General features: G+C 39.2%; 3 protein-coding genes across 3 annotated transcripts in view; 1 reads left to right on the top strand and 2 right to left on the bottom strand.

Annotated features, from left to right (window-relative positions):
• LOC103152473 (inhibitor of nuclear factor kappa-B kinase subunit alpha-like) overlaps positions 1-4487 on the top strand; it is a 19163-nt gene extending 14676 nt beyond the window's left edge. The window contains exons 20-22 of the mRNA XM_007572947.2: positions 888-1024; positions 1955-2054; positions 2757-4487. Of these exons, the coding sequence (XP_007573009.1) occupies positions 888-1024; positions 1955-2054; positions 2757-2822 (303 nt within the window). The 3' untranslated portion in view covers positions 2823-4487. The remainder of the gene's footprint in view (positions 1-887; positions 1025-1954; positions 2055-2756) is intronic.
• A 2489-nt stretch (positions 4488-6976) lies between these two features.
• adam8b (ADAM metallopeptidase domain 8b) lies at positions 6977-19517 on the bottom strand. The gene is made up of 23 exons (XM_007572937.2): positions 19368-19517; positions 17077-17183; positions 15470-15543; positions 15314-15389; positions 14958-15034; positions 14459-14669; positions 14039-14104; positions 13487-13549; positions 13242-13411; positions 13073-13154; positions 12855-12994; positions 12569-12755; positions 12037-12126; positions 11567-11765; positions 11377-11479; positions 11111-11276; positions 10942-11022; positions 10673-10757; positions 10311-10434; positions 10080-10239; positions 9956-10003; positions 9224-9274; positions 6977-8388 (listed from the first exon to the last, which is right to left on the bottom strand). Exons 1-23 carry the CDS (start codon positions 19408-19410, stop codon positions 8257-8259), a joined length of 2535 nt encoding a protein of 844 aa, XP_007572999.1. The 5' UTR covers positions 19411-19517; the 3' UTR covers positions 6977-8256.
• A 1375-nt stretch (positions 19518-20892) lies between these two features.
• tubgcp2 (tubulin gamma complex component 2) overlaps positions 20893-25280 on the bottom strand; it is an 11841-nt gene continuing 7453 nt past the window's right edge. Inside the window, exons 13-18 of the mRNA XM_007572924.2 lie at positions 24976-25104; positions 24179-24299; positions 23958-24101; positions 23187-23303; positions 22604-22761; positions 20893-21258 (exon numbers count right to left, since the gene is read on the bottom strand). Of these exons, the coding sequence (XP_007572986.1) occupies positions 21183-21258; positions 22604-22761; positions 23187-23303; positions 23958-24101; positions 24179-24299; positions 24976-25104 (745 nt within the window). The 3' untranslated portion in view covers positions 20893-21182. The remainder of the gene's footprint in view (positions 21259-22603; positions 22762-23186; positions 23304-23957; positions 24102-24178; positions 24300-24975; positions 25105-25280) is intronic.

Genomic DNA, 25280 nt, shown 5'->3' with positions numbered 1-25280 from the left:
ACTGCCACCCAGTGGCAGCATTACTGCCACCCAGTGGCAGCATTACTGCCACCCAGTGGCAGCATTACTGCCACCCAGTGGCAGCAATGCTGCAGTTGAGGCAGAATAAAAGACTCTGGGTTCAGCCTTGAAAAGGTGCAATCCAGTTCTTCAACACATCCGGTCTTCCAGATGTTTCTTCCAGATGTTTCTTGTTTTTCCATTTTTTTATGGACAGTAGTCCATAACACTACTTATGGACTAACGATACTGGGTCTAGGATGGCAAATGTATCGCTAAGAGTTCTACTCTTAATCAGTCAAATTTTATTTGTATAGCACATGCAGCAAGGCATTTCAAGGTGCTTTACATAGTTAAAAAACAAAATAAAAACAGCAGGCGACTTAAGAAATGTTGCAAACAAAATGAAGGTACCAAAGTTGACAGAACTTTGATTTAAAGACTCTTCACATAATCTATGATTTTTCTATTTCTGATTCTGACAAACCCAGTAGTTCTAGATTTGGAAATAAAGGTGATCTAACTGATTTGACTAATGTAAAAATTTGAGTTAGGAAAAGAAGGAAATATGGCAGTTAAAAATGTGTTTTCTTCAATTTCTTAACAAGCTCAGGCAAAAATAATAAAGGTTTTGGATCAAACTAATTCAAAAAGGAGGGAAAAGAAAACATTAAATAGTTCAGATTCTTAGCAAAGTGATTTTTAACTTGTCCAGTGAGAAAACAAAGTGATCTTTGGGGTCGTGCATGGGGATCATTTAAAGAAGAAATGTCGAGTTCAAACGGCTTTTTACTTTTCTGTCGCACAGATATTTGGCCGCCTGTGTTGTTGATGGAGGGTGTTCATGTTTGTTGTTGCTTTGTTGGTAAAACGGGTCGTTTCCTCAGGCCCAGAACTCGTCTCGGAACTCCATGGCAACCAGTCCTGAGTCGTCCCAACTGCTGCAGGTTTCCCAGTGGTCCCAGTCGGCTCAGCCAGTCAGCTCCCCTCATCCCCTGACCTCCCTGCCCGGACGCAACGACAGGTCACTCAGCACCAGAACACATCTGGCGAAACTTCAGTCGTCTAATGTTTGATCACATAGTTAAATAAAAACCACTTGTTTTACTTGATAAGCAGCTTTAAGTTTAGTTAGATCTGCACCTGTAATTCTCAAACTGGGTCTAAAAAGCTAAGACAGCAGTAAAACTTAAACTTTTATGAGCCTTACAAACAAAAAAAGTACCAAAGTTGAACACCTGTGCTGCTTTGGTCTTTTTCTGAGCATATTTATTTCTATTTGAATAATCTTAATTAAATCTACATTTAAAACCTTTGCTTTCCATTCTCTAAGTAGTTGAAATGGTTAAATTAAAGTTATAATCAATGTTAGAAGAGGAAGATCCACAAAAAGTGCAATGTATCTTGAAGGAGTGGACAAAACAACTGTTGGCAAAAAAACAACAACACTTTGAGTCATTCAGAAATTCAACATTAATCTCGCGGTCTAGATTTTAATTTGAGCATAAACACCGAGGAAATATTACATCTGATAACCTTTTAAACTAAACTTAATCAGCCTTTAGCAGATTTGTGGATGGTAAATTATATCTTAAAAGATAACTGTTGCTAAATAGGTAATTATCAAATGTTATAATTGCTTAATTTAACAGTTTGTCCACCAAAGGACAAACTGTACAGGTTCGGCTTCCTAACCTACATCAGTCCAGGGTTAGACATGTACTAATGAGCGACTTAAAATTTCTGGAAAAACCTGATTTCTGTTCAAGAACGTCCCAAACTGTGCTTCATGCCCAAATATCCAGAATATTTTACCAAAAAATGTCAGAAATGTGGATTTTAAGCCTCTTTCTGTGAGCAGACAGGAGGCTGTTGTCTCTTTGGGGTTGTTTGTTTTGTGGGTCTCATGTGACTAAACTGAGGCTGATTTAGTGTTTTTTTGTTTATCGTTCAGTGATGGAGCGCCTCGACTGCTGCAGGAGAACCAGAAGTACCTCAGTCAGCTGACCAATCTGATGCAGGAGGCCGCAGACGAGCAAGCAAAGAGCATAGTGGTCAGTTCATGGTTAACGTTTTGTTTTGAGAGTTTTCATCTGTCATCTATGCAGATTTAATTTAATTTATTAAATTAAATGAATTTACTTAAAATTCATTGATTTAAGAATCAAGTTTCACCTCAGAGTGTGAGCAATAAAACAAATGCAAAAATGAATTATGTAAAAACAAAAAAAGGGTTAAAAGCATACAAATGCTGCATCCTTAAGCCTTAAAGTTTAGGTTTTAAAGGGAAAGTTTGTAGGGTTTTTTAAGAGAGGAGGATTAATGAGCATTAATCATCTTATATCACTCAGATCATTTGCACAATATTCATGGAGAAATAGATCAGTCATCCACTTTGCATAGCTTTTATATTTCAATAAATGAAATCATCAATTGAAAACAGCTTTTTTTTTTTTATTTACTCTGGTTATTAAAGTTAAGTTCAAACATTTTTCCACAGCACTGTAAATAAGTTTCAGGTTTTGCTTTGAATTACTGAAATAAAGTTTTTGGTGTTCATCTAATTTTACAATAAAGACCAAAATAGTCTGTCGCATTGACCTGCTCTAGATTTTAGCTTCAATCTCCTTTAATCCGTAATGAAAAGAGAAGTTACGACTCATCACCTCTCCTGAGGAAGCCATTTAATCTACAAACTGTTTTAGTTTTTTTTTTTAATTGAGTCATTGATTTCTTCCTTTCTTTTCTCTTTAAAGGAGCAGGACTGGAGCTGGACAAAATACGAAACTTTAACAACAAAACTAAAAAAGCGAAACGCGTAATGCTGCCTCCTCCTGATGTTCGGACCGCAGGCCGTCGGCTTCATGCGTTGTACAGCCGTATGTGACTCGGGAAATCCTGTTTAGGAAACGATTTCCTTCGTTTTGCTCGGTGGTGTCTGTCTTCTCCCATCATCCCACACGGTGGCCGGTTTGATAAACGAGTAATCCTGTTTTTATACCAAGAGAACAGCGAAGCTGTGTCTGCTCTCCTCTTCGTTACGCTGCACAACGTACCGTCACGGACCATCGGTTTGTCTCCGCCGTCGCATCGCTGAGCAAACTGTAGCGCCGGGCGTGAGGGTTCGTGTTGGCGGCATCCAGAGGAAACATGGGAAATAAAAAAAACAGGAAATGTTCTGGGCAGAGACCTGGGAGGGGACGGATTGAAGAGGAGATTAAAGCACTTTGATACTCCCATGTAGCCTCTCTGTGAAGACAAGCTGCCGAAGCCGCGGCAGAAATCACCGACGCCACACAAACAGAAACCGTTAGTCTCTCTCCATCAGTTTTGTATATTTTACTATCAATGTTTTCGGGGGTTTACATTATGTGTATGTTTTTAAAAACTAGTATTATATATCCTAAGCAAAGGTGTTTTGTCATATGTGCCTCGTACATGGCTGGCCATTGTGTTTATACATTGTCTATACTGTAAATGTCTTTTAGCTGCGGTAGAGAGGAGGCGGGGTTCGGTGGACCGGTGGGTCTCTGCTGCATTCACGTCAGAAACGGTTGAGTCGATCGGACGCATTCAGTCAGGATCTCCCATTAGAAACTCGAGTTTGGAGAGCAGAACCTCCTACAGCAGGGTTTCTAAACTAAACACGAGACAATCAAAGATAAATTGAGGAAAACGTTGAGGAAAACCGAGCCACCAAAATTTTGTTTGCTGGTTGGACTGTCCCTTCATAAGTTGTGTAAAAGCTTTCATCACACACTCTGAATAATTACACTCTAGCTGAGCATTTTTATAGTTTGGAATAACTAGTACTTTTATTTTAAACCTTATAATATGGATCTGATTTTATTATTTTTAAATCACGTTCTGGTCGCTACGTCATTGTTATACTTTTGCGATGACTATACATTTCTAATTTAGTTTTTCCTGATGTATGTTTATTTTTTTATTTTTTATTTTTTTGCTTTAACATCACTGTCACTACTGAAGACCCTCCTAAACCCCAGATATATTATTGGCAAACACTGGTCTCCATGTTGGTTCTTTGGGAGCAGAAATTAGGTTGTTTCACTAAGGATTATAATCTGACTAAAACACAGAGACACCTGTGGTTTTCCTCAACTGTTAGATGAAAAATAATCTGAATGTGATTTGGGACGTGGATGTGAATGCACATAGTGACCCAGAGCAGTAAATGGTTGAACGTATTTATTCTGGTAACTGTTTGGCTGCTTTGGGCCAGAGAGAAATAACATTGAGTTGCATTTATGGAGTTAAAGTGCAATGGCTTTTCTTTTTGTTCAGTTTCGTATTTATGTATCTCAATTTGTTTTTTTTTTTTGTTTGTTTGTTTGTTTTTTCCTTCAGAGTTGAATATTGTTTTCATCTGCTGGTTTAAATTGTATGTTAAGTTTTTGGAGATTTCCTTGTATGAAGATGAAAATGTTGACCAGGTAATAAAAATAATAAATCACTTTGACACAGTTGTTTTAAGTTTCTCCTTTGGGTCGATGTTCAGTTCTTTACAAAACTGCTCAAACTTTACTATTTTATGCGATAGAGCTACATAAAATAAGGCTCGATTGTAAAGCAAAAGGAAAATGACTTGTGTTCAAATTGTCCTCCATTTTTTTTACTAGAAAGTTAAAATATCCAAGTTTGTAGTTGGGGAAAAATAAAGGTTGCCAGAAATTAGGTTTCAGAGGAGGAAAGTTGGAGTTTCCTCAGCAATCTAAACCTCAAAATCCAATATGGCTGCCTTGGTGATAAGCAGAGAAAAAAATTATTTTATATTTGTGAAAGTACTTTAGTCGATACTGAACACCATATTTTAGATCATTTGACAGTAAAAACAAATTCATAATTAACATGTATTTCTAATAGCAGTTAGCCTGGTTACAGCAAACCTTGCTGGTTTTCCGTTTTGGAAATGGATCACCACTAAGCTAAAGATTTCTAAAATATAGCTACTTCTATCTCCTACCATCACAGTTGACATAAAATCTTATGTACCACCTTTAGAACCTGTGCCGTAGTTTGAGAAACCGGAGCGAAGTTGCTGGTTGGAGCCGTTTTCCGGTTCTGAAACAGGAAAAAGGAAGCGTTGCCATGGCAACATGTTCCTGTTTCTTAGTCATTTTTTTCTTCAGGACTTAATCAGATACGAGTGAAACAATGTAAATATCAGAGGACTGACGGTATGACTCACTACAGACGAGTTTCAGAGCCTCAGTTTGTCCAGACAGCTGGAATCAATCGAGCTAATGTGACTCAGCTGTTTAAACTACAACTACTCTGAGTGACTTAGGCGGGTCGGGTCCAGTTTCCTCCCTTCTCATGACCTTACTGGACCCGGTGTTTCTGCACACATGAAACTATTTCCAACTAACTGCCTGTTGGGAAACGCTTTTTTTTTTTTTTTGGTAATCGATGGAGCTTTTACTTGTTTTGAAACCGGAACAGTCAGCTGCTCGGTTCGTTCAAGGCCATCGACTCCTCTGAGAAATACAGTGATCCTAAATCTCCTGCAGAATGCGCCTCTAATACGCAGCTGCCTGCACTGTGAGCTGTTTTCCCACCTGCGTGGCTTGTGAGTCGCCATGAATCAGCCTTTTCATTGTCTTACCAGAGCTACGAACCGGAGTTTCTCCCTTTCTTGTTGTTTATACTTTATATGACGCCTAGACGATTCAAAGAGACAGTTAAATTTTTATTTTAAGTTCCCATAGTGGAAAACTTTTTTTTCCTTTTCTTTTTTTTTTCCACTGTAAAGGGAGAAAATTAATGAGAACTTCTTTAGACAGGAGGCAGATTTAATGTAGACGAAAATAGGAGAAATCTTTCACAATTATTGGACTTTAATTAAAGCTAGACGCAGATTATAACTGGAGAGGAACCAGTATTTATGGCAGGGTGTTAAACGTGTTATATAAAAAAATAATAAATATTCCACACCGATACGGAAAGATCCCACGTTGGGACTCAAACGTAGAACCTTCTAAATGTACGAGAGGGCAGCCGGAGCTCATGCTCACAAATTATGTTTAAATCAGTGCTATCACAATTATTCCAACAATACTGTAAAAATTAATGCAACTTAATTTTGTATGTCTTCACCACACTTTAACTTGATATTTTCTGCATCTATTTACATAATGGAAAACCTGAAGGCCTTTGTAGATTATTAGCACCTGGAATGATTGACAGAACTAAAGAGTACCAAAAACAAAATCACACAAGACCAATTAAAATCTTTCTAAACATGTATTTTTAAATTACTTTTTCCATGTAATTTTATTTAATTATGATTTTAATATTTATGCTAAATGTTATCCATAAATAAATTTCCTCACAAGTGTAAGGAAAGCTACAGTAGATGGAGGTGCCGGCATCTATAAGCTTATTAATATGATTATTACAAAGCAGTTTTATACAGATTCATTGTCTGTTTGATAACTGTATAAAACTGGTTAAAAAGAATGAAGTCAAAACCTGGTCTCATCCTTTCTCCTTCACATTTTTATTGATCTGTGTTTTTATGCTATGGTGCCTTTATTTCCTTTAGGATTAGTAATGACCTTCCCTAAACGAAGGAACTCCTCTTCGGCGTTTTTTTACGTCTCAGAACGAAGGCAGCTGTTTCTCATGAATCACTAAAACGACCATCAGTGATCTCAGTCGTCTATTTCTCCTTTGCTCCGAGTATTTGTAATGCTTCAGAGCAGATTCACCTCACAATTTTTACCAAAATCCTGCAGCCGCTTATTCTAATGTTGAAGTAAATAAAATAAAGTGAGGTCATTGCCACCTCTGGCTTCCTCTCTAATGTATCTCTAAACTCAAAGTCTGTTAACTGAAACTGATGCCGTTTGTGGCTAAAAGAAGACTGCCAGGTTGTGTAATAAACATCATGCAATGACCTTTTCACCAAAAGTGTGAATGTTTACTTCGTAGGAAAAATTGCACAATTTTCAGGTGAACTTAAGTGCACTTTATTTGTTGCCATCAACAAAAAACAAGGTTTTCACATTCAATCTGTCATTTATTTTACAGATTACAAAGAAAAAACTAAACATATTTTGTGTTTTGGTAGCAAAGTTATGACTTCACGTGTCCCCTGGCTGTTGCCGTGGAGACAGCGGTGCTTTAAATACAAGTCAAAAGTCACAGAGAAGCAAAACATTAAAGACACAAGGCTCATCTGAGCCGTGTGAAGCCTCCCATACACAGGTACCATTCATCAGCTTTCAAGTACAAAACGTAGAAAACATGTAGACTGGCTTTGAGTGAAGTTCACAGACTGGACATTAATTTATGAAAGTAAAACAAAAGAAAGAGGGTATAAAAAAAAAAGAACTTGTTTTTAATTGGAGCCTTTTTTTTTTTTTAAAAAAAGGAAGCCATTATTGAGGTTTTGTTTCCACGTTTGTTGCATCAAATCTTTCAGAATTAGACTTTCTGAGTCCGACTTTGTCTGAAGCGGAGGAGTCGTTTAAATGAGCAGGAGATGAACGGGTGGATTAGCGCCGGCTAAGCTGGTCAAGGTGAGAAAGAGTTTAATCAAATGCAGCGCTTGATACACCAGTCTGTGTTCTGACCCTCGCTGTCGTAAAGAGATATGGGTCAAGGTTGGAAGACGCCGGAGTCCAGATAAAAGACCGGTCCGATCTGTAGAGCGGTGGACTCGGCTGTAGAAAGACGAGGTCAGGAGGACCGGGGAGCGAGTGGGAGCAGAACTGCTGCTGATCAGGCACCTGACCAGGACGCCTTTATGTAGAGGTTTTATTTAAAGGTTTTGAAAATATTCAATGAGACCCGCCTGCCCTGAGTCTGTTATTTAGAGACATTAGAAAAGCAGGTTATAGTTAAAGTTTGCATCTAAGCTGACAGCAGCGTCCAAAGAGACACATAGTAAGAATAGGAGGCCTTCAGAATAAAAGTAAAAAAAAAAAAAAGGCCATATACTTTTACAAAAACGAACCCTAAACATAAATAACTTTATTACATTTCTTACGGCTACACTAATGTGAAATAAATACCTAAAAAATAAAAAATCAAAGTGCATGTGGGTATTTGATGTAAAAATGTAGAAGAGTTTTTTTTTTTTTTTTTGTTCTTTGCAAACAGAGTAAAAACGTCACAGTTGTACAGCAGCTGTGCAAATGTTAGCCTTGAGTTGTTAAAGTTACTTGAACTTTAGCTTCTCCACCGTCGGTGGGCCGCGTCTGTTTTCAACCCTTCGGACTGACCAGAACGTCACGCAGGTCTGATGAAGCGAGGCTTCGCCTGCGGCGGCGGAGGAGGAGGAGGAGGCTTGAATCTGGCAACCCGAGGAGGGGAGGGTTTGACCGGCGGTACGGCTGGAGGACGTGGTTTGGTTCCAGGATTCTGAAAATCAAAATAGAGATCTTAATGAGCTTCTTGTGCCAGTTAAAAACAATCTGAACCAGTTTCTCTTGCGTCTGAAGCGCCTTTAAGTGAGACGCATTGTTAGAGAGAACCAAACCGTGAAGTGTAAATGCTTTTACTTTGACAGATCTATAAAAGGAAACTACATCAGGTCAATGACAATAAAAGGAGTTTAATTCACCTAAAATCTCAAATAGACTAAAACAAACAAACAGAAGCACTTCTTCCACAATGCTCAGATTTAATCTCAGACTGTGAACCTCTAATAAATTAAAAGTATAAAGTATTCACTCCCTCACTCATCTGATCAGACTGTGCTTGACCCCGAACACCACACGGTGGTGGCAGCATCATGCTGAAGGATGCTTTTCTTGATCAGTGACATGGAAGATGGGTGGAGATTAATGCACTGAAATACTGAAAGGAAACTCTTTACTGGTGTTTAAATATGTTCTCCATCCAATTCTGTGACAGAATATGAAAACACTTCAGAGGTTTTTGTTTCTTTCTTTCTTTGTTTTTTTTATCTGATTTAATCTAAAAATGTACAAGAAGCTGCTGTGGGAGAAGCTGCAGTCACTTCTGGACTTCCAACTTTTCTATTTTAAAGTAAGTCAGTCCTCAGGTTTTTGTGTGGGCAGCTAAAACGCAACACTAACACGTTTCCTGTAATTATTCCGTTTCCGCCCTCTGTGGGAGGAAACGGAGGAAAGTTTGGCTTGAATGATTCGCTGCGACGTCGCCGCAGCCGGGGGATCTGAGCAGCAGCAGTTGGACTTTCACCGAGACGTGGCTGAACTTCAAACAGACTCACCTGCGGTTTATTCAGAGGAGATAAAGGTTTGGATGGAGGTACGGGTTTCATCTGTGGTGAAGAGGAGTAAAAGAAAAACACTTTAGTTTTGTTTTTTTTTTATCTCAATTTAAATAAATATAGATGCTCAAGAAAATACATTTTGAACCAAAGATGCTGATAAAGTAAATAAGTTGTTTTTAGCTTTATGATGTTCAAAAGGCAGCACTAAGTCGACAAAGCAAGAGAACTAAAACATTTTGTTCGTAAGGCGCCAAGTCATCAACAAGTCTTATCAGAACAGAGAGGAGAAATAACTTTATCTTGCACTACAATATGTTTCCCAGCATTAACATATTATTTTAGGTCATGTTATCAGAACAGAGAGGAGAAATAACTTTATCTTGCACTACAATATGTTACTACAATATGTTTCCCAGCATTAACATATTATTTTAGGTCATGTGATGTCAGAGCATTTTTGAAGCCTTTTAAATAAAGTGCTTAAAGGTTTTTGTTAAGATAACGGTAGAGAGAACGACAGCGTGATGTCACCGTCCTGTCCAACAGAAACAACATGGACCGTCTCTCTCTCTCCTCTCCGGACACAGACAGCTGCCATCTTTTATTTATATCGTCTTTTGAACTCCGGATGAGATCTAAGTCTTCAGCTGCTGACTCCAAATGCGATCCTGAGTCTGAATTATGCATTAAATCTCTCTGAAAGATTAAAACCAGCAGCAGCAGGCTCACCGGCTCGGTCTCAGAGGTGCTGGAAACTGAAGAGGGTTTGGGAGGAGGCTGGAGAACAACAAGGAGTTGGTTACTTTGGGTTAAGGAAATATGCTTTTTATTATGCGAATAAACATGAGCGTACCTGTGGAGAAGGTCTGCAGGGAGTCACGGCAACAACCAGAGGGCTGCAGACCCGAGAGGAGGTGGACTCCATCAGAGTGGGCTGGCTGATCTGAGGTCTGTCTCTGACGGCTTTTTCCTGGAACACGGGGTTCAGTTTACAAGGAGGTGACTGCTTCTTCCTGTGAAAGCGAGATTCAGTCAGCAGGGAGGAAAACAACCGAATGTTCACAGAGGGGAGGAGACAATCTACCTCTTATACATGTGTCTGTCCCTTATGTTGCTCTTCCTGCAGCACATCAGTCCTGCGATCACCAGAGCGACGACCAGCAGGGTCGAGATCCCTGCACACACCCCAGCTATCATCACGGTCTGACCTGCAGGCCGGAAAAAGAAAATACACTCTGATATCGTCAATTTTTTTTCTCTCTCCAAGTATTAAACGATGTCCTTCACAGACTCTCTGTTGATGTATATCATTTTTCTACAATCATAAACTACTTTTAGTTGGCCTATCATATAAATCCATATAAAACTCATTGACGTTTGTGGCTGCAGGACGACAAAATATGAGCATGGGTCTGGTCAAAAAGCGGCAGAAATGTGAAAGTTCACCTTTAGCTATGTCTGCATATTTGACGTCACAGTGCGGCGGCGCCCACCCAGGGTTACAGTGGCATTCATGCTTGTGGTTACATACCTAGAAATGAAGTTTAAAAAAAACACCTGAAGACGGTTTCCAAACTTTCCAACAGTGTGACGACCAGTTTTCATGTAGTTTTATTGTTAGTCATTTTAATTTACTTAATGGCTGGGAAAGGGCTGTACGTCCACCTGACCTGAGCAAAAGCATAATTGGATTACAGAGACGCTACAAGACGTACCCCGTTGTTGTTGCATTTCTTTGCACAGTCCTCTCTTCTGCCGAAAACTGAGACGTCCACACATTTACTGCTGAGGCAAACCTGCAAACACACGTTTGAGCAAAACAAATCAAGATCATTTGCATAAAGTCTCTCCTTCTTGAGTTGTTTCTTTTTTTTTTTTTTTTACCTTATTGTCTCCACACGTGGTTCCATTCGGCACCATGTCAAAGTTTCTGGTTCTGTCCACCTCGACGAGAACCCTACACGCCGCACCCCACACGTCGAAGACTGCATGTTTACCTGTGATTGGCTCCTCCCCTCCAACACAAAACATGGACCCGCACTTCAGGTCCCTGCAATGATAAAGACGGCTAAGTTAATCAAAAACCTCTTCAGGATTTAGTCACATTCCTGGCATCTGCAGGCGCTGAACAGATTTGAAATGATGCGTACTGAGGGGAACACTTAATGAAGCTCTGTCCATCCCTTCCACAGTTGGCGCCATCCTGGCCCCGTTTATTCAGGTCGAAACATAAATCAGGGCCCTCTTTAGCTCCTGCCAAATGAAACCAAAAGAGCTATAGGATTTTGATAATTTGGCAATAAAGTAAACAGAATTTCTCAATGGAAAATACAGAAATACCTTCTCCAAACAGCCTCCAGCAGTGCTTCGCTCGCGTGGGACACTGGCCGTCGTAGCAGTAGCCCGGCGCCTGGCTGGAACAAGGCTTGCCGTTCATCTCGAAGCTGTCTTCAGGACAATCCGCTGAGTCACCGCTGCAGTATTCAGGGAGGTCACATGCACCGGCAGCTCTCCGGCAGATGCTGCCAGACGCCTTCAGCTGTGGGTTGCAAAACATGCCGGATTGATAAAAACATAAAAACCTTTCCAAAAAGGAAAAAAACGCCTTTAGAGAAGACTGGATAAAGATTCCTCTGCAGCGATGTCAAACACTCGTCGCTCATCACAAACATCCGACGACAGATGGATTAAGTCACGATTTGAAAACTGCATTCTGCGTTTAATCTTGTTTTTTTTTTTCTCGCGAGCTCAAAGTTGACGTCCTGTTTTTAAGCGTTTAGAATCCGTAAACGCATAGAGGAGTTCAGCACCTGACAGCTTTCGCAGCATTCTCCATGAGCGCATTGAGATCCCTCAGTCAGGCGACACGTTGAGGCGTCGCAGCAAGGATTGATGCATTCCTAGTAAGAAAACGCAAATATGCAACCATCAGAAATTTATAAATTGAAAACATTCAAAATGCTTCTTTCAAGGCTTCAGAAAAAGCCAAAACACTGAGCTTCAAATGATCAAACTATTTAATGTACACTTACTTGATGATTTCATTGACGGTACTTGACTAAATCTAATGTTTATTGCTTGCTTCATAATTGGTGACTGTATTATGTTTTTTGTAATATAAAGTACTTTGAACTGTTGAAAGGCGCTACATAGATAAACTTCTTGTGAGCTTTTGTGAGTTATTTATGTCAAATAACTCACACGTCTGTATGGAGCAGCTACTGACTAAAACGACGTGGGATTTCTGTCAGGACGGTCAAATTGAAGACGAATGGATTCCTGTCATCATTTCCCTCTCTCATTAAGATTATCAGCCGTAACCTCAGAGTTGAAGGTTTTTACCTCTGCTGTGCCACAGTCACACTCCTCTCCACAGTCCAGCAGGCCGTTACCGCAGTGGGGGCCCAATGCGATGGTGCTGATGCGGCCTGGTGGGTCCAGGCAGCTGGGCTGAGCGCGCTCCATGAACTGAGCGAGTTGCTGGATGCTACAGTCGCTGAAAAAGTCTGGGAAGCCGTGGCCTCCAACACTGAGCGGGAGGTGAACACAGGAGAGTTAGCTAAGGCTTTAAACGTCAATAAATCAAGAAATTAGCTGATGAATGAGTTTTAACATCATTTGCTCTTACTTGAGCTTTTCAGTCATTACACAGTTGTTGCTGTAAGCTGGACCACACACACACCCCGCAGCATCGTGGGACATGCCGAAGCTATGCCCCATCTCGTGAGCAATGGTGGAGGCGAGGCCGAGAGGGTTACTGTGGTGATCCTACGGCAGAGATGGAGATCTGATGCTTTCCAATGTAAAAACAAAATGCTGCCGATTTGCTTCTGCTGTCACACCCACCTGATTGACTCCCCCAGAGTTCACGGTGCACATGGCGAACTTATTAGCCAGTCCGACTGTGTCGTCAGAAAAGTCTTTGCCCCTGTGGAAAACGAGAGGCTGACATGAGCTCAAACTGCGAGTCAAAGATTTAAAAGTCTGCACTATTTGCTCCCCCGGCGGCCCTCACGTCACGAGCTGGACGTTATCATGCTGCGCTCTCTTCAAGAGGTCGGCCTGGCGCCACACCATCAAGTTCTCCAGAGTCCTGTCCGGGTCTCCGTCCACGACGACGAGATCTTTGTAGTGCCAAATCTCCAAGCCCACCAGCATGATGCGGATGTTGACGGAGCGGTACAGCTGCAGGCGGAGAAGAGCAAACGTTCAGAAACAGACAGAAACGATTCCGTTTCAAACGGCTGGAAACAAACATACCTTATCGATGTGATTCACAACACCGAGAATACGCGACCTGGTATCGTCTCGATACTGTTTGTACTGCAAATGGAGAGGAAAAAAAAACAAAACATGGTCATTGTTTTCCTAAAGATGTACAGACTTAAAGCTAGGAGCCAAACTTTTCTGTAAAATCCAACAAATTCCCAAAAGATATAGTTTGTTACCTATGGGACAATATTTCATGGTCAGCCTTTCTATTGGTTTTGGTATTTAGTTATTAAAATGTGATTCAATCAATTTTCACATCACAAAAGACATTACGCTACTTAGCAGAGTTCTTCTGAGTACATCCATTCGTATCTATCTTGTTGAGTTTTCCTTTTTTCCTGTGTTTATGACACATTTCTTTCCTTACTAAAGCCAACTAACCAGCTGTTTTCTTCTGCTTTGTGATTTAATCAACCCACATACACACAAGGCAGATTGTGGATTCATTTTCTCCAGCATGCTTCGTTTATTACTCTTGGCATCCGTCTGCTCGTAAAACACGAGTTGCAACAAGACGGCGTCTTTAATCAACATACTCACCTCGGTGCTGTCCACCACAACGTACAGCTCGACAAACTTCTGAGGCCCTGGTGGCGATTTTGTTCTCTGAACAAAAAAAAGTTTCATATTTTAAATTGCTTCATATTGAGAAACAAAAACAAGACAATGCGTTTTAGAAAGACTCTGCGATACTTAGAGAAAGTGCAAAAACTCTTAGAGAAAGTGTAGGCTGCATCTACAGCCTGCACCGTAAACGTTAAAAGTTCAGGACGAAGCAGCGAGAAAAAGACTCAAACGGGGTTTGTTTGGAAAAGTTAAACCAGAAAGAAAATCACCCGCCCATCATACATTGTCAGATCTCCCTATAACATTTATCGTTTCAAATCTTAAAAGGTAAATCAAACCAGCCTCTAGCAAACCAGGTGCTACATTTCCAATTCCAGGGAGCAAAAGACGAACCCATGATCTGGACCTGAAGAGGCCTTCTGGCTGAGGGTTCGGCTCCTGGTTCTGGTCCCGATCAAACAACATGGAGGCGTTAGAAGAGAAGCCGGCGCCGGGCTGGCCGGGCGTCTTCAGGTGCTCCCATCTGTAGACGGCGTGCTCTTCGTCCACAGTCTGTCCCAGAGGCTCGATCAGGTAAACCTGCCGCCGGACTCTCAGAAAGCCGCTAGCGTCAACACAGGAAACAGCAGCAGGAATTAGAAACGTAAACATGCCTTTTGGACAAACTGTCCACATAAAGGCAAGAAAAAAAAAATCAGATGTAAAAAAAGTGACACATAAGATATTTGCAGGACTAAATGCAGCAAGAGATTTAAAAAAACAACAACAATGATACTTGAGAAGATGGCAAAATATGAATCAACACATTTCTAAAGCGCTCTCGGTAACATTCAGCTTTGAGTAAGAGACGAAATGCGAAGAGGAAGAGCCAGGTCATGAGAATGTGCTTCACCTGATGCCCGAGCAGATTCCCACGCTGACCGAGGAGTCGGCCTCACCTTGAACATGTCCGTGGTAGAAGCAGTGTTCCTGCAAGGAAACGTCATTAACAAAGAGCCTCTTTGTTTGCCACATCCATAAAATCCTGAGTTGCATGTTTGGAAGGCCGCATTTTTATTATGACGGGTCACTTGACGACAATCTGAGGTCTAGTACAAATATTTATAGACAAGCATTTTGTATATTTACACAAGAGATCAGAACTGTGCAACTCAGGAAACTTCTGGAGGCGTTAACTGATATGATATGAAAATCTACACTGAAGAACCGCTGTCCTAAAATATTACACTCTAAAACGACCAAATGTACCTCATTTGGCGATGTCGTCACCCTTTTTCCATCTTCTGAGTAAAATGTTTCGGTGTAGCTTTCACCAATAAGATTCCTGTAAACAGAATAAAAGATCCGCTTTTCATTTTAACAGAGGTGCAAGCCGAGACGCCTTAGTGGGAATCTGATATTTACCTGTTCTTTTCCAGATGAACAGAGTGATTTCTGCCTTCGATCATCAGGTCATACTGAAGCGCATCAGGATAAACCTGCAGAAGGTAGAATCATTGATTACTGAAGAGATTTTAAGTTACGTAAAATCACCCACATGACTGTAGCCATTTAAATTGAGGAATTTTTTTTTTCCTCTCACTGAAGATGAATAGATCTATGAATGTGATCACTTTGTTGGTGATGTATTGACTGATTTTCAACAGCTTTGCTACAAAAAAATGGATTCAGTGTATTCAAGGAGCCTGTTAAAACGTTTACGACATCATCTGATTTTTTTATCAGATCTGGCCGGATTCTTTACATCCTGGATCTCACAGTTTATTGAAGCCTCTGGGTGATTCTGTACCAGGGTTCTTTCCCAGCGAGCGAGACAGAGAGTCGTGTCTTTGAGGTTCTGCTCTGCCTGAGCGCCAAGCGGCAGTCTGGGGAACCCGTCCCTCTTCGGAGTATCAGACTGGTGTCATCTGAGGATGCTCTTGCTTTTTCAGGGGACTTATGTGTCCATTTGGGTAATGACTGGAGTCAAACTGGAGTGGCGTGTTCTGAACAGCCTGAATCTGACCCGCATCTGCTGGGTTGTCCATAACCAGGCTTTGTACCGGGGGCATCTTAAGCCAAAGGTCACTGACTGACTTTGCAGTTGCCTCGTATGACCTGAGGACATATTTTTAGCTTCAGATTAATTGATGTTGTTTATGAGTGATGAGTGGAGCAAGAGACGGATAGATGACGGATCTGAGCAGGGCTGGAATGACTAATCAGATTAATCGTGATGGATTGATTATGGAAATAATTAACTAATTTAATAATCGATTAATCGTTACCTGGATTATACAGAGTCAAAAAAAGGCCCTTTGCTAAGAAAAAAAAAAGCATATTCAGAGCAATAAAACAGGCCAAGACTTTACAAAATATACATTACACATTTTGCGTTTAAGATAAAAGCCTGTTTGTCTGTAAATATGTTCTATTCAAAACTCCTCAAGTGTCAGTTTTAGTTTTATCTGGTTCAAATTCACAGGCAATAAAATGTTTTTTTGTTTTGTTTTTTTAAAGGTAACTTATCTGTCGCATCTTTCAAAGTATTTCTAATATTGCATAAAAAATGCTTAAGTGGTAAAAATTAAAAATCTAAGGAATGTGCCAGTTTTTATCCGATTTATTGATTAATCATCAGAATAATGAAAAGATTAATTGATTACTAATATAATCGTTAGTTGCAGCGCTAGTAGACTGGGACATTGTCTGCATAAATTTGGATGGTCTGCTGTGGTGAAGGAAGAGCCCAGCTGAATGATGAAGCTCTTAATTTACATCACCTAAGCTCAAACTAGAGTCTAAAAAAATCTGATCAGGATGCGACCAAAGCGTCGCTCTTTGAAGGTTTTCCTGTTCTATTGGGAGGACAGAAATCACCAGAGGGGTGTGACGGTACCTGAACCTGGCAGCCACGGGTAAATCAGTAAACAAATATGACAAAAACAAGACCAGAAGTCCCTACATATATGTGACAGAGAAATATTTCCCAGTTCCACCAGCAGACTGATGAACAGGTGAGGCGATCTCACCTGGTTGTCCTGAAGGCTCCTGGCCCGTCTCTCGTGACGTCTCTGAGGTCGGACCACTTCGTACTGCTGGACGTGAGACAGCTGTCCTGAGCTGTGCAAGACAAAACCTGGAAACCGCAAATGGAGGCCGCTGCGTCTCAGTACATCAGAACGGCATGGAAAAAGTTTGTGTTTCAATGATTACATTAAAAAAAGATCAAATTTTTTAGATTTCATGAATTTAAACCCAGAGACTCAAGACGCTGTTGTATTCAGTTTTGATGGATTTGCCTAACAGCTAATGGAAACACATTGTTAGACTAATAAATCATGTTTTATTTCAGATATGTTAACCTGCTGAAAAGTAGATCTGGATACCGCCCAGAATTTGCACTCAGCAATTTGTCAGGAACATTTCACCTTTTCCTTGCACTTAACTTTCCATTAATATGATAATACTAGAAATTACCTACTGTTCTAGTAATGTTTGCCAATTCATTTTTTTTGTCAACAAATTTTTAGCAGCTAATTTTCTTTTTTTGTCTTTGTTATAAAAACAGTAAAATCCTGCTTCAAATTCAATTCAAAATACTTTATTTATCCCACAGGGAAATTAAATGTTATCATAACTCATATGAATGAAGTATCTTCAGAGTCTTCTGACTGAAGACTGACTCAAGTTGTGCTGACAGCTTAATTTCTGGGCGGCAGAGACAACATTCCACAATAATATGTCCTGGATGATACTGTCTGTTGTTGACAAGCACTGCTAATCCACCTCATTTGCTTTTGCCGCTTCTCTTCAAGTCTCTGCTTGGTTAGAAAGCCTAGCAGAGGGACGTTAGAATAGGAAATATGATTCTCACTCATTATAATTGATGACTTGAACTTCTTCCTTCTCTCTCCTCTCTTTGGTTATGCTCTGTATCCAGATAGCCTCCTTGCGTTTTGGGGGGTCATAGTTCAGATATTATTTGAGCTTTTGAGATGCTAATCAGCTGCTGCTCCCAGGTGTAAAAACAATACTTTGTAACAAAGGTTATAACAAATGTACTAAAGCAAAGAAGTAAGAGCAAAAATTTGTACAGCTGCACAGCTGTTGGGAATAATTGTACAAACATGGAATGACTCAACCACAAAAAAAAAAAAGAAAGAAAGAAAGAAAGAAAAAGTCTGGGAAAAAGAACAAATCAGACGCCAGATCTGTTCCAACATGCAGCCACTACAAGCGGCGCCATGCTAGAAATGACTGCTCAATGGCAGCAATGACAAAAAACATTGAATGTTATTCTTTTTCTTAGTTTATAATAGTTCTGAAATAATAAAAAAAATAAAATGTGTACTGGAAGGTCAAAGCTTCACAGAAAAAAAAATCTTATCTAGTAGAGTATTAAACCAGAAATAAGGGCTTAGTTTTCTGTTCGGGTGGTTTTCAGTTATCATGCAGTCATGGTAAAAACAGAAGTGAAATTGTTGCCTTGTAACTGTTCATTAAAAAAACAGATGCTAAGACTTTCTAAAATTTTATAAATTCCGTTTTGCAGAGGAACATATAAATTCTAGACTATTTTAATGTAGTATGAAAAAGTGCAAAAATGCTTCTATGTAGAAGTTGCTGAACATTTGCTTCTTTTGGTGACAGCCTGCTCATAACATACCTCAGGATAAAACTGCTTTTAATGAGTTAGTTAAGACTCAAGGGACTATAGACGTCCAGGAAGTCAAAATCTTTATTAACGGGGGAAATGATAGCTAAACTGAACGAAATAGTTAAGTTACAATATCATTTGTTTATGCTGCACAGAAAAGCAACCTTTAACGGCTAAAACTGCGCCGCGATAACCTGCTTGAGGTGGAGCCGTTTTGTTCTCACCAAAATTAAAATAAGAGTATTTTCATATGCTTGTAATGTTTTATGATGCAGATTTAAATAGTTTAAAAAGTAGTAAAATTATCTATAGCTACATTAAATAGGAAAAAACTTGTTTGAAAAGTGTTGGGTTGCTTATCTTTATCTACTGCCAACATATGTTTTGCACAAGTGAAAACATAAAAAATGACGCATAATAGCCTAAAACTAATGCCCAATGTGTATTTCAGAACTTTTTAACTGGTATTCAAAACCTTATTTTACTTAAAATTCTTAACTTTTTGCTACAGAAAACTATTTAGAACATTTTCGCTAAAAGGCTCTAGTGGCTGGTTATCTGAGTCTAACTTTTTTTTAAGTGTTTTTTATTTATTTTCCTGATTCAGTAAGTAAATAAATAAATAAATAAATAAATAAATAAATAAATAAATAAAAAACTTACCCCAGATGAGGCACAGAGACAGCATGTTCTCCCCGACGAACATTGGACGTCTGCCTGCCGACAGCCTCCCTACTCTCGGGTAACTTTGCCGTGAATCATCGCTGAGGCTCCGCCTGAAGGGGTGACTCCATCGCAGTTATTTGCCGAAACCGTTACAAGAAGACGATGGGTCACTTCCGGCACTTAACATTTCAAAATAAAACCAAAACTGTTCTTACAAAAACAAGGTACAACTGTTTTTCTCTACGTACAGACCCATTCGATATTTAGGACATTATTGAAAATGGTATTTATTTCAGTAATTAAACTCACTATGTGAAATACATTACATAGATCAGTTACTTACAGACTGATGTTTTCAAGTCTTTATTTCTGTTAATTTTTTTTGTGGTATTGTGGTATTCTGCTTACAACTAAGAAAAACATTCAATATGTCAAAAAACAAAAATGCAGAAATGTGGGCTTATCAAAAAGTATGTTTAGAACCGAATACCTAAATTTACATTTTCAAATAAGTACCCTTACACTGACAAGCCACATCGGAGCACATTTTCTAACTTATTTTTATTCTCAAAAGAAAAAGTTAAATTAAATATAGCCAACGCCTATTTATGTAAGGCTGTTCCATTTGCAATACAGGATATATTTGTTTGGGAATTGTGCAGCTATTTTTTACCACTTTTTTCTTCCACTAAACTTTCCATTAATAAGCTCTTTGTAAACAGCTCAATAGTTTAGCAATGACTTTCTATGGTTTATCCTCTTTGTAGAGAGTAAACCATAGAAAGATCAAGTAAGCGGCCTCTTCAGTGAATACAAGTGCGATACAATTCAGTTTTCTCTGTGGTCATTTATTTCAAAGTGTATAAAACTGAACTGGGTAAATAAAACATAAAATAAATCTATTGTTTAGGTTCAAATCCATTTTTCTCCAATAGGCTGCAACAAACTCAAGTAGAACTGGCAACAAAAAAACCCTGACTGTCTTCTCTAACCTTGAGAAGGCATGTTGTAATGTCTGGCACAAAGTCAGCAGAAATATTTTCTAAACATTTTCTGATAATCACCAGCATAATTCCTCTCTTATCTCTACATGTTTCAGATATTTTCTGGCTGCCTCACTGATCTAAAATGGAAATGGTTGAAGTCTAGAGTGACTTAAGCAAATTATTACATTTAACTCGAAGTCTGTTAGTTTAAAGAGAAGCCTTTGCCTTCTTTACCTCGTTTCAGTAAAAAACACTGAGTTAAACTAAGTGCAGCTCGATTGTCACAATTTTTCAGGGGTGAAAGTAGTTTTAAATTCTTTCTTAAATTCTCCAACTCTTGCTCTAACAGCAGTTTTCTTTGTGGTTATTCATGGGCTTTTATTCTGAATTCACAAACGCATTTCCTGTTGAAGTTGTGTGCAATTGACCACCATATCAGCAAACAAACCAGCAAAATTATTTAAGCACTTTTCTTAAATAAATGCACGTGAGGTTGTTCACATAGGGATTTTCTTTGAGATACAAAAAAAGCTGACTAAAGATTTCAAGTTTTATTTAACTTCAAATACACAATTCCACTATACAGGTACAATAAGTTACCAACAATGAGTTACATTTCTCAAAGCTGAAGCATTAATATGACTCTGCACATTAAAACTACATTTCATACAGTATTATATAACAATATACACATGGATGTATCAGTGCAGACAACTGCAGCTGTCTGCACCGTGGTTAAGTTGGCTCTCTGAGTGATGCATGGCCATGAGGAGAGGTCCTTTTATTGCAGAATGACATTTTATTTCCAAACGCAGGAGAAGACATGCTACGCTGCAGCTTTCTGACTGCGCTCCACAGCCATCCTCTCCAGCTGCTCTGTGTAGAACCCGTTAAAGTCCAGCCTGTGGAGTCAAACGCATCAGGATTTCCTTTTAAAACCATTTGAAACTGATGATAAAGCATCGTTACTTTAACTGCGCGAGTTAAAAATAAATCTACTTAAGATGATCAATTAAACTAGCATACGATAAATTACTTTGTTAATGTACACATAACAGGAAGGAAAAATACGTGGTACTCTCTCTGTTTCTCACCCTTTATATGTTTTATGAAATAAAACAAAGTACATAAGGCATACTTTATTTTAACAAGCACATTCATGCCAACATTTTTTTAAGTTGTGCAAAAGATCACAGGTTACAATCAACTAAGTTCAAATGTTCAAAAATTTTACTGGCATTCGTGCAATAATGTAAAAATTACATATAAATATCTAAATAGTGGTGTGTGTTTGTATTCAACCTGTTCTGTCCCTGTTACACATCTTTAGATAAAAGATTTGGGGTGTTTGTCTTGCTAGAAGGTGAACCCGTTTTAGGACCATCAGAGCACAAATGTTGAATCGAGATAAACATTTCAGATGTTTTTATTTGTTAAAAAAATATTAGAAATCCACATCTTATTTTCTTTCCCACTATCTATCACATGAAATCCGAACCAAATACATTAAAGTTTTTGAATACAATGAGACTATGAAGACTTTAGCAAGGCAGAGTATATCACAAAATATATCTGGTCACCTTTTGACTTCCATATTTATCAAGTGGGCATAAGTTTTTGGTTGAAATATTTCTAGAAAAGATCACATCATCATCCAGGCTTCAATTTCAGGTCATTTTGATTCAGCATCTCTTTGCCCTCTCTAAGCCAGAGCATTACCAGCACAACTACCACACGTAAGTTGATAACACACAACTTCTGTTTCAATGCATGATCACAGTTTCTTACTGTCATTGATGACTGTGCCCATTAAATGGAGCAAAGGGGCCAGAATCCACTGCAGCTTAATGCAGGAAAGACAAAAAACCCCAAATGCTTTTGGTCCAAATTGGACTCAATGAGATTTCATTGTAATCCTTAAATATTGCATTTTTTTAAATATAATTTTTGTGTACTTTTCTAACACTTTTAATAAACTGTGTATTAATGATGCTACACAAATACATATGACTCACCTATTTTAAGAATGTATTTCTGGGGTCCCAAGTCTCTAAACCTATCATTGGGTTAGATTTCTAAATGTTTGAGAAACACCAGGCCTAAAGTAAACCAAGTAGTGAATTTGCCAGGGTTGTGAATCATCCAGATTAAAAATAGAAGTTACAAAACCGAACCCCGGTTTGCTCTGGGAAACAATGAAGGGAAGCGTAAGAGCTGTAAAGTTCCAAGTGGTGCTGCCGGGTTTACCTGTAGATGATGCTGATCATGCTGTGCTCGCAGTCGTTGGTGCTGTAGATGCTCAGCTTGTCCAGCAGGTCCAGCAGCATCATGCTAAAGTTGCTGTCAAACTTCCCGATGGTGGCTTCGAAGCTGGCGTCTGACTGGAGGCCGTCCTCGGCTACAAACTGAAGCAGCAAAGAGAAACGCAAACTGAACGATCAACAAAACGGATGGCATTGTTCATTCTCTGGTTTAGTGAATCTGGCTTAATTTAACTGGAAGGTTAAGTTCACACTAATTCATTCCTGCCCAGTGGCTACATGGTAACTATATCACTTTTTTTCCTTTTTGGTCAATACAATGCAACCTACTTTCTACTGTATACACAACATTAAGTTAAAATTGATTGAGTGACTTTAATTCTATAATCTCTAACATACGTTCAGTGACAAACTATATATATATATATATTTATAAAAAAAACAGACTGAAATGCATTGGTTCATATTTGGTACAAGACAGTGAAATTAAAACATCTAAATTTACCATTAATAGCAGCAGGGTGAGTTTCTAAGAGGGCAGAGTTGTAAGGAGCATCGTCTTTAAGTACCTTCGTGTTTGGCCTTTTTTTCTCGGCCTCATCCAGCTGCTCGCTTGCAGCTGCAGGTCTGTCTGCCACTCCCTGTTCGTGGGACAAGCGCTCCAGCCTCATGCTCTGGGTAAATGTCTACAAGACCAGAGACAGAATATTACTTTTCATGCAACTCAGAGGAAGAAATCAGATCTCCGAAAGCTAAATAAAAAAAATCCAGATTAGTCTTCACAAATGTACTCAGAGAAAAACCTAACTTGCACAGTTCAAGCAAGTTTAAGTAAATGCAAGTTTAAGTATTAGTTAGTGGTAGCCTCAACCGTCTCAATGCACAGAACTCGGTGCAGATGTCCGCGCACGACTACAAATTTTAATTAATTAACACTAAAAGAAAACTACATAGTCTTTAATTTTGCCACGGTAAAAATGAAGACGTGATTAACGTACTGAAGGCCATTTTTTTTTCCTCTCAATTTTAAATGCATGAATTAAAGACTCAAGACTTTTTAAGGATGCAAGGACACCCTGAATCCTGCTGACCTAAAACAGAAAAGGTTCAAACTGAATTACTGTCCAACAATGAGAAAAAATAGTGTATAGAAATATCTATAGTTACATACTGAGCTTCTGTCAGAACAGGAAACAGTCACATCCTGTGTTTTTTTTAACTTCAGTGTATTTTTGAAACTTTTTTCCTGATGATTTATCCGAGACGTCGGCCGTTTGAACACTACAGTTTGAGTTGATCGATTTTTTTTTTTTTCTTGTTATTTTCCAACTTCCACAGACCTGTATGCAGTTGGTGAACATCACGCAGACGGACATGAGCTTGGAGAAGATCCTGAGCAGCTCGGGGTTCGTCAGCATGCAGTCCTTCAGACAGTTGTCCAGGAAGCTGGTGTGATGGCACAGGACGTCGTCGATGTTCGAAGCCTGACAAAGGAGAGCAAACAGTCAGTAGTGGAGATGGATTAAATCTGCGTGAGGATTTGTTGAAACGGTTCTCTCACAGTTTTCAGGTTGTTCTCCATGATGTGCCAGGTCGGCTCCATCACCTCGAACATCATGTAGTACTGGATGTTCTGAATGAAGTTGAGCATCCGCTGACGCAGAGCGAACGCAGCTGCGAACCTGCACAAAGGTCACCTTTAACTCAAATATTACCACTTTAGATTTCCTTCCTATGTGTCTCCTAAGTGCATTTTGTAAAGATTTTAATTTTTTTTTTAACAGTATTTGCATCCATTTCTAGTGTTTACTCATTACAAATATGATTCTTCTGTCATCAGTTTCTATGACTAATGTCTAATAATAATAAGTAGGGATGTCCTGGTTAAATCCCAGGTTATGTCTTGATTTCAGATGATTCCCACATTTTTTTGGGATTGTGTATTTTTTTTTACCTCTGGAATAACAGAATCTAAACATTTTTCCCCACAGAGCAGCTGAAACATTATTCTAAGTTTTAAGATGTTCAAAATAAAGTGTCAGCTCTCTGGAGCAGGAGATATTTTATCTGCATATGATTACCTGGAATTGCATTGAAATATGTATCAGGCTTAATTATGAAAGAGTTATATCCATACAGACAGCAAATCGTTCACGATTTGCTTTTATTTTATTTTTTCCAAAGTCAAGTCTCAAGCCTTTCATCTGAAGAAATCATTAAATCCACAACATGCATGTCACCTCTCACCCCGCAAATTCATTTTGCATCAAGTATTTTCTGGTCCATTTGTTTTATTTTTGTTTTGCACTTTTCTACCTTTGCTTACCCTTTGGAAAACATTCAATTCTTAAAACTCACCATTTAGCAGAAGGCAAACTATACAACTTGAAGTCTTTGTTGCTGATCCAGACGTTGCACAGCAGCCGCTCCACGTGTTTGCAGTAAAACATGTGTCTGAAAAGCATCTGGTACCTGGTCAGCGCTTTCCTAAAAGGATAAAAGGATCGTCAAAGCTTATTACTCATTTCTAAACAAAAGTGTAAACAGGTTTCACAGATTTTAGAGGTGTGCCGATCATCGGCCACCGATCACAATCGACCAATTTCCGTGAACAAGTGTATGATCGGTGATCGCCGATCACGATCTCTTGTTGCCAATCACAC

The sequence above is a fragment of the Poecilia formosa genome, unplaced genomic scaffold, assembly GCF_000485575.1.
Source record: "Poecilia formosa unplaced genomic scaffold, Poecilia_formosa-5.1.2 Scaffold7, whole genome shotgun sequence".
NCBI lineage: Eukaryota > Metazoa > Chordata > Actinopteri > Cyprinodontiformes > Poeciliidae > Poecilia > Poecilia formosa.
Note: the sequence above shows the minus strand (reverse complement) of the source record. Positions and strands in the feature narration are given on the sequence as shown.

Bases quoted from the DNA above. Each gene is read 5' to 3' on its own strand.
- adam8b (XM_007572937.2), bottom strand. From the start codon at position 19,410: ATGTTCGTCGGGGAGAACATGCTGTCTCTGTGCCTCATCTGGG. The intron at 15,544-17,076 runs GTGAGATCGCCT...TACCTTCTGCAG, and splicing joins GGAGCCTTCAGGACAACCAG to GTTTATCCTGATGCGCTTCA. The intron at 10,758-10,941 runs GTACGTCTTGTA...CTTCATTTCTAG, and splicing joins AGAAATGCAACAACAACGGG to GTATGTAACCACAAGCATGA.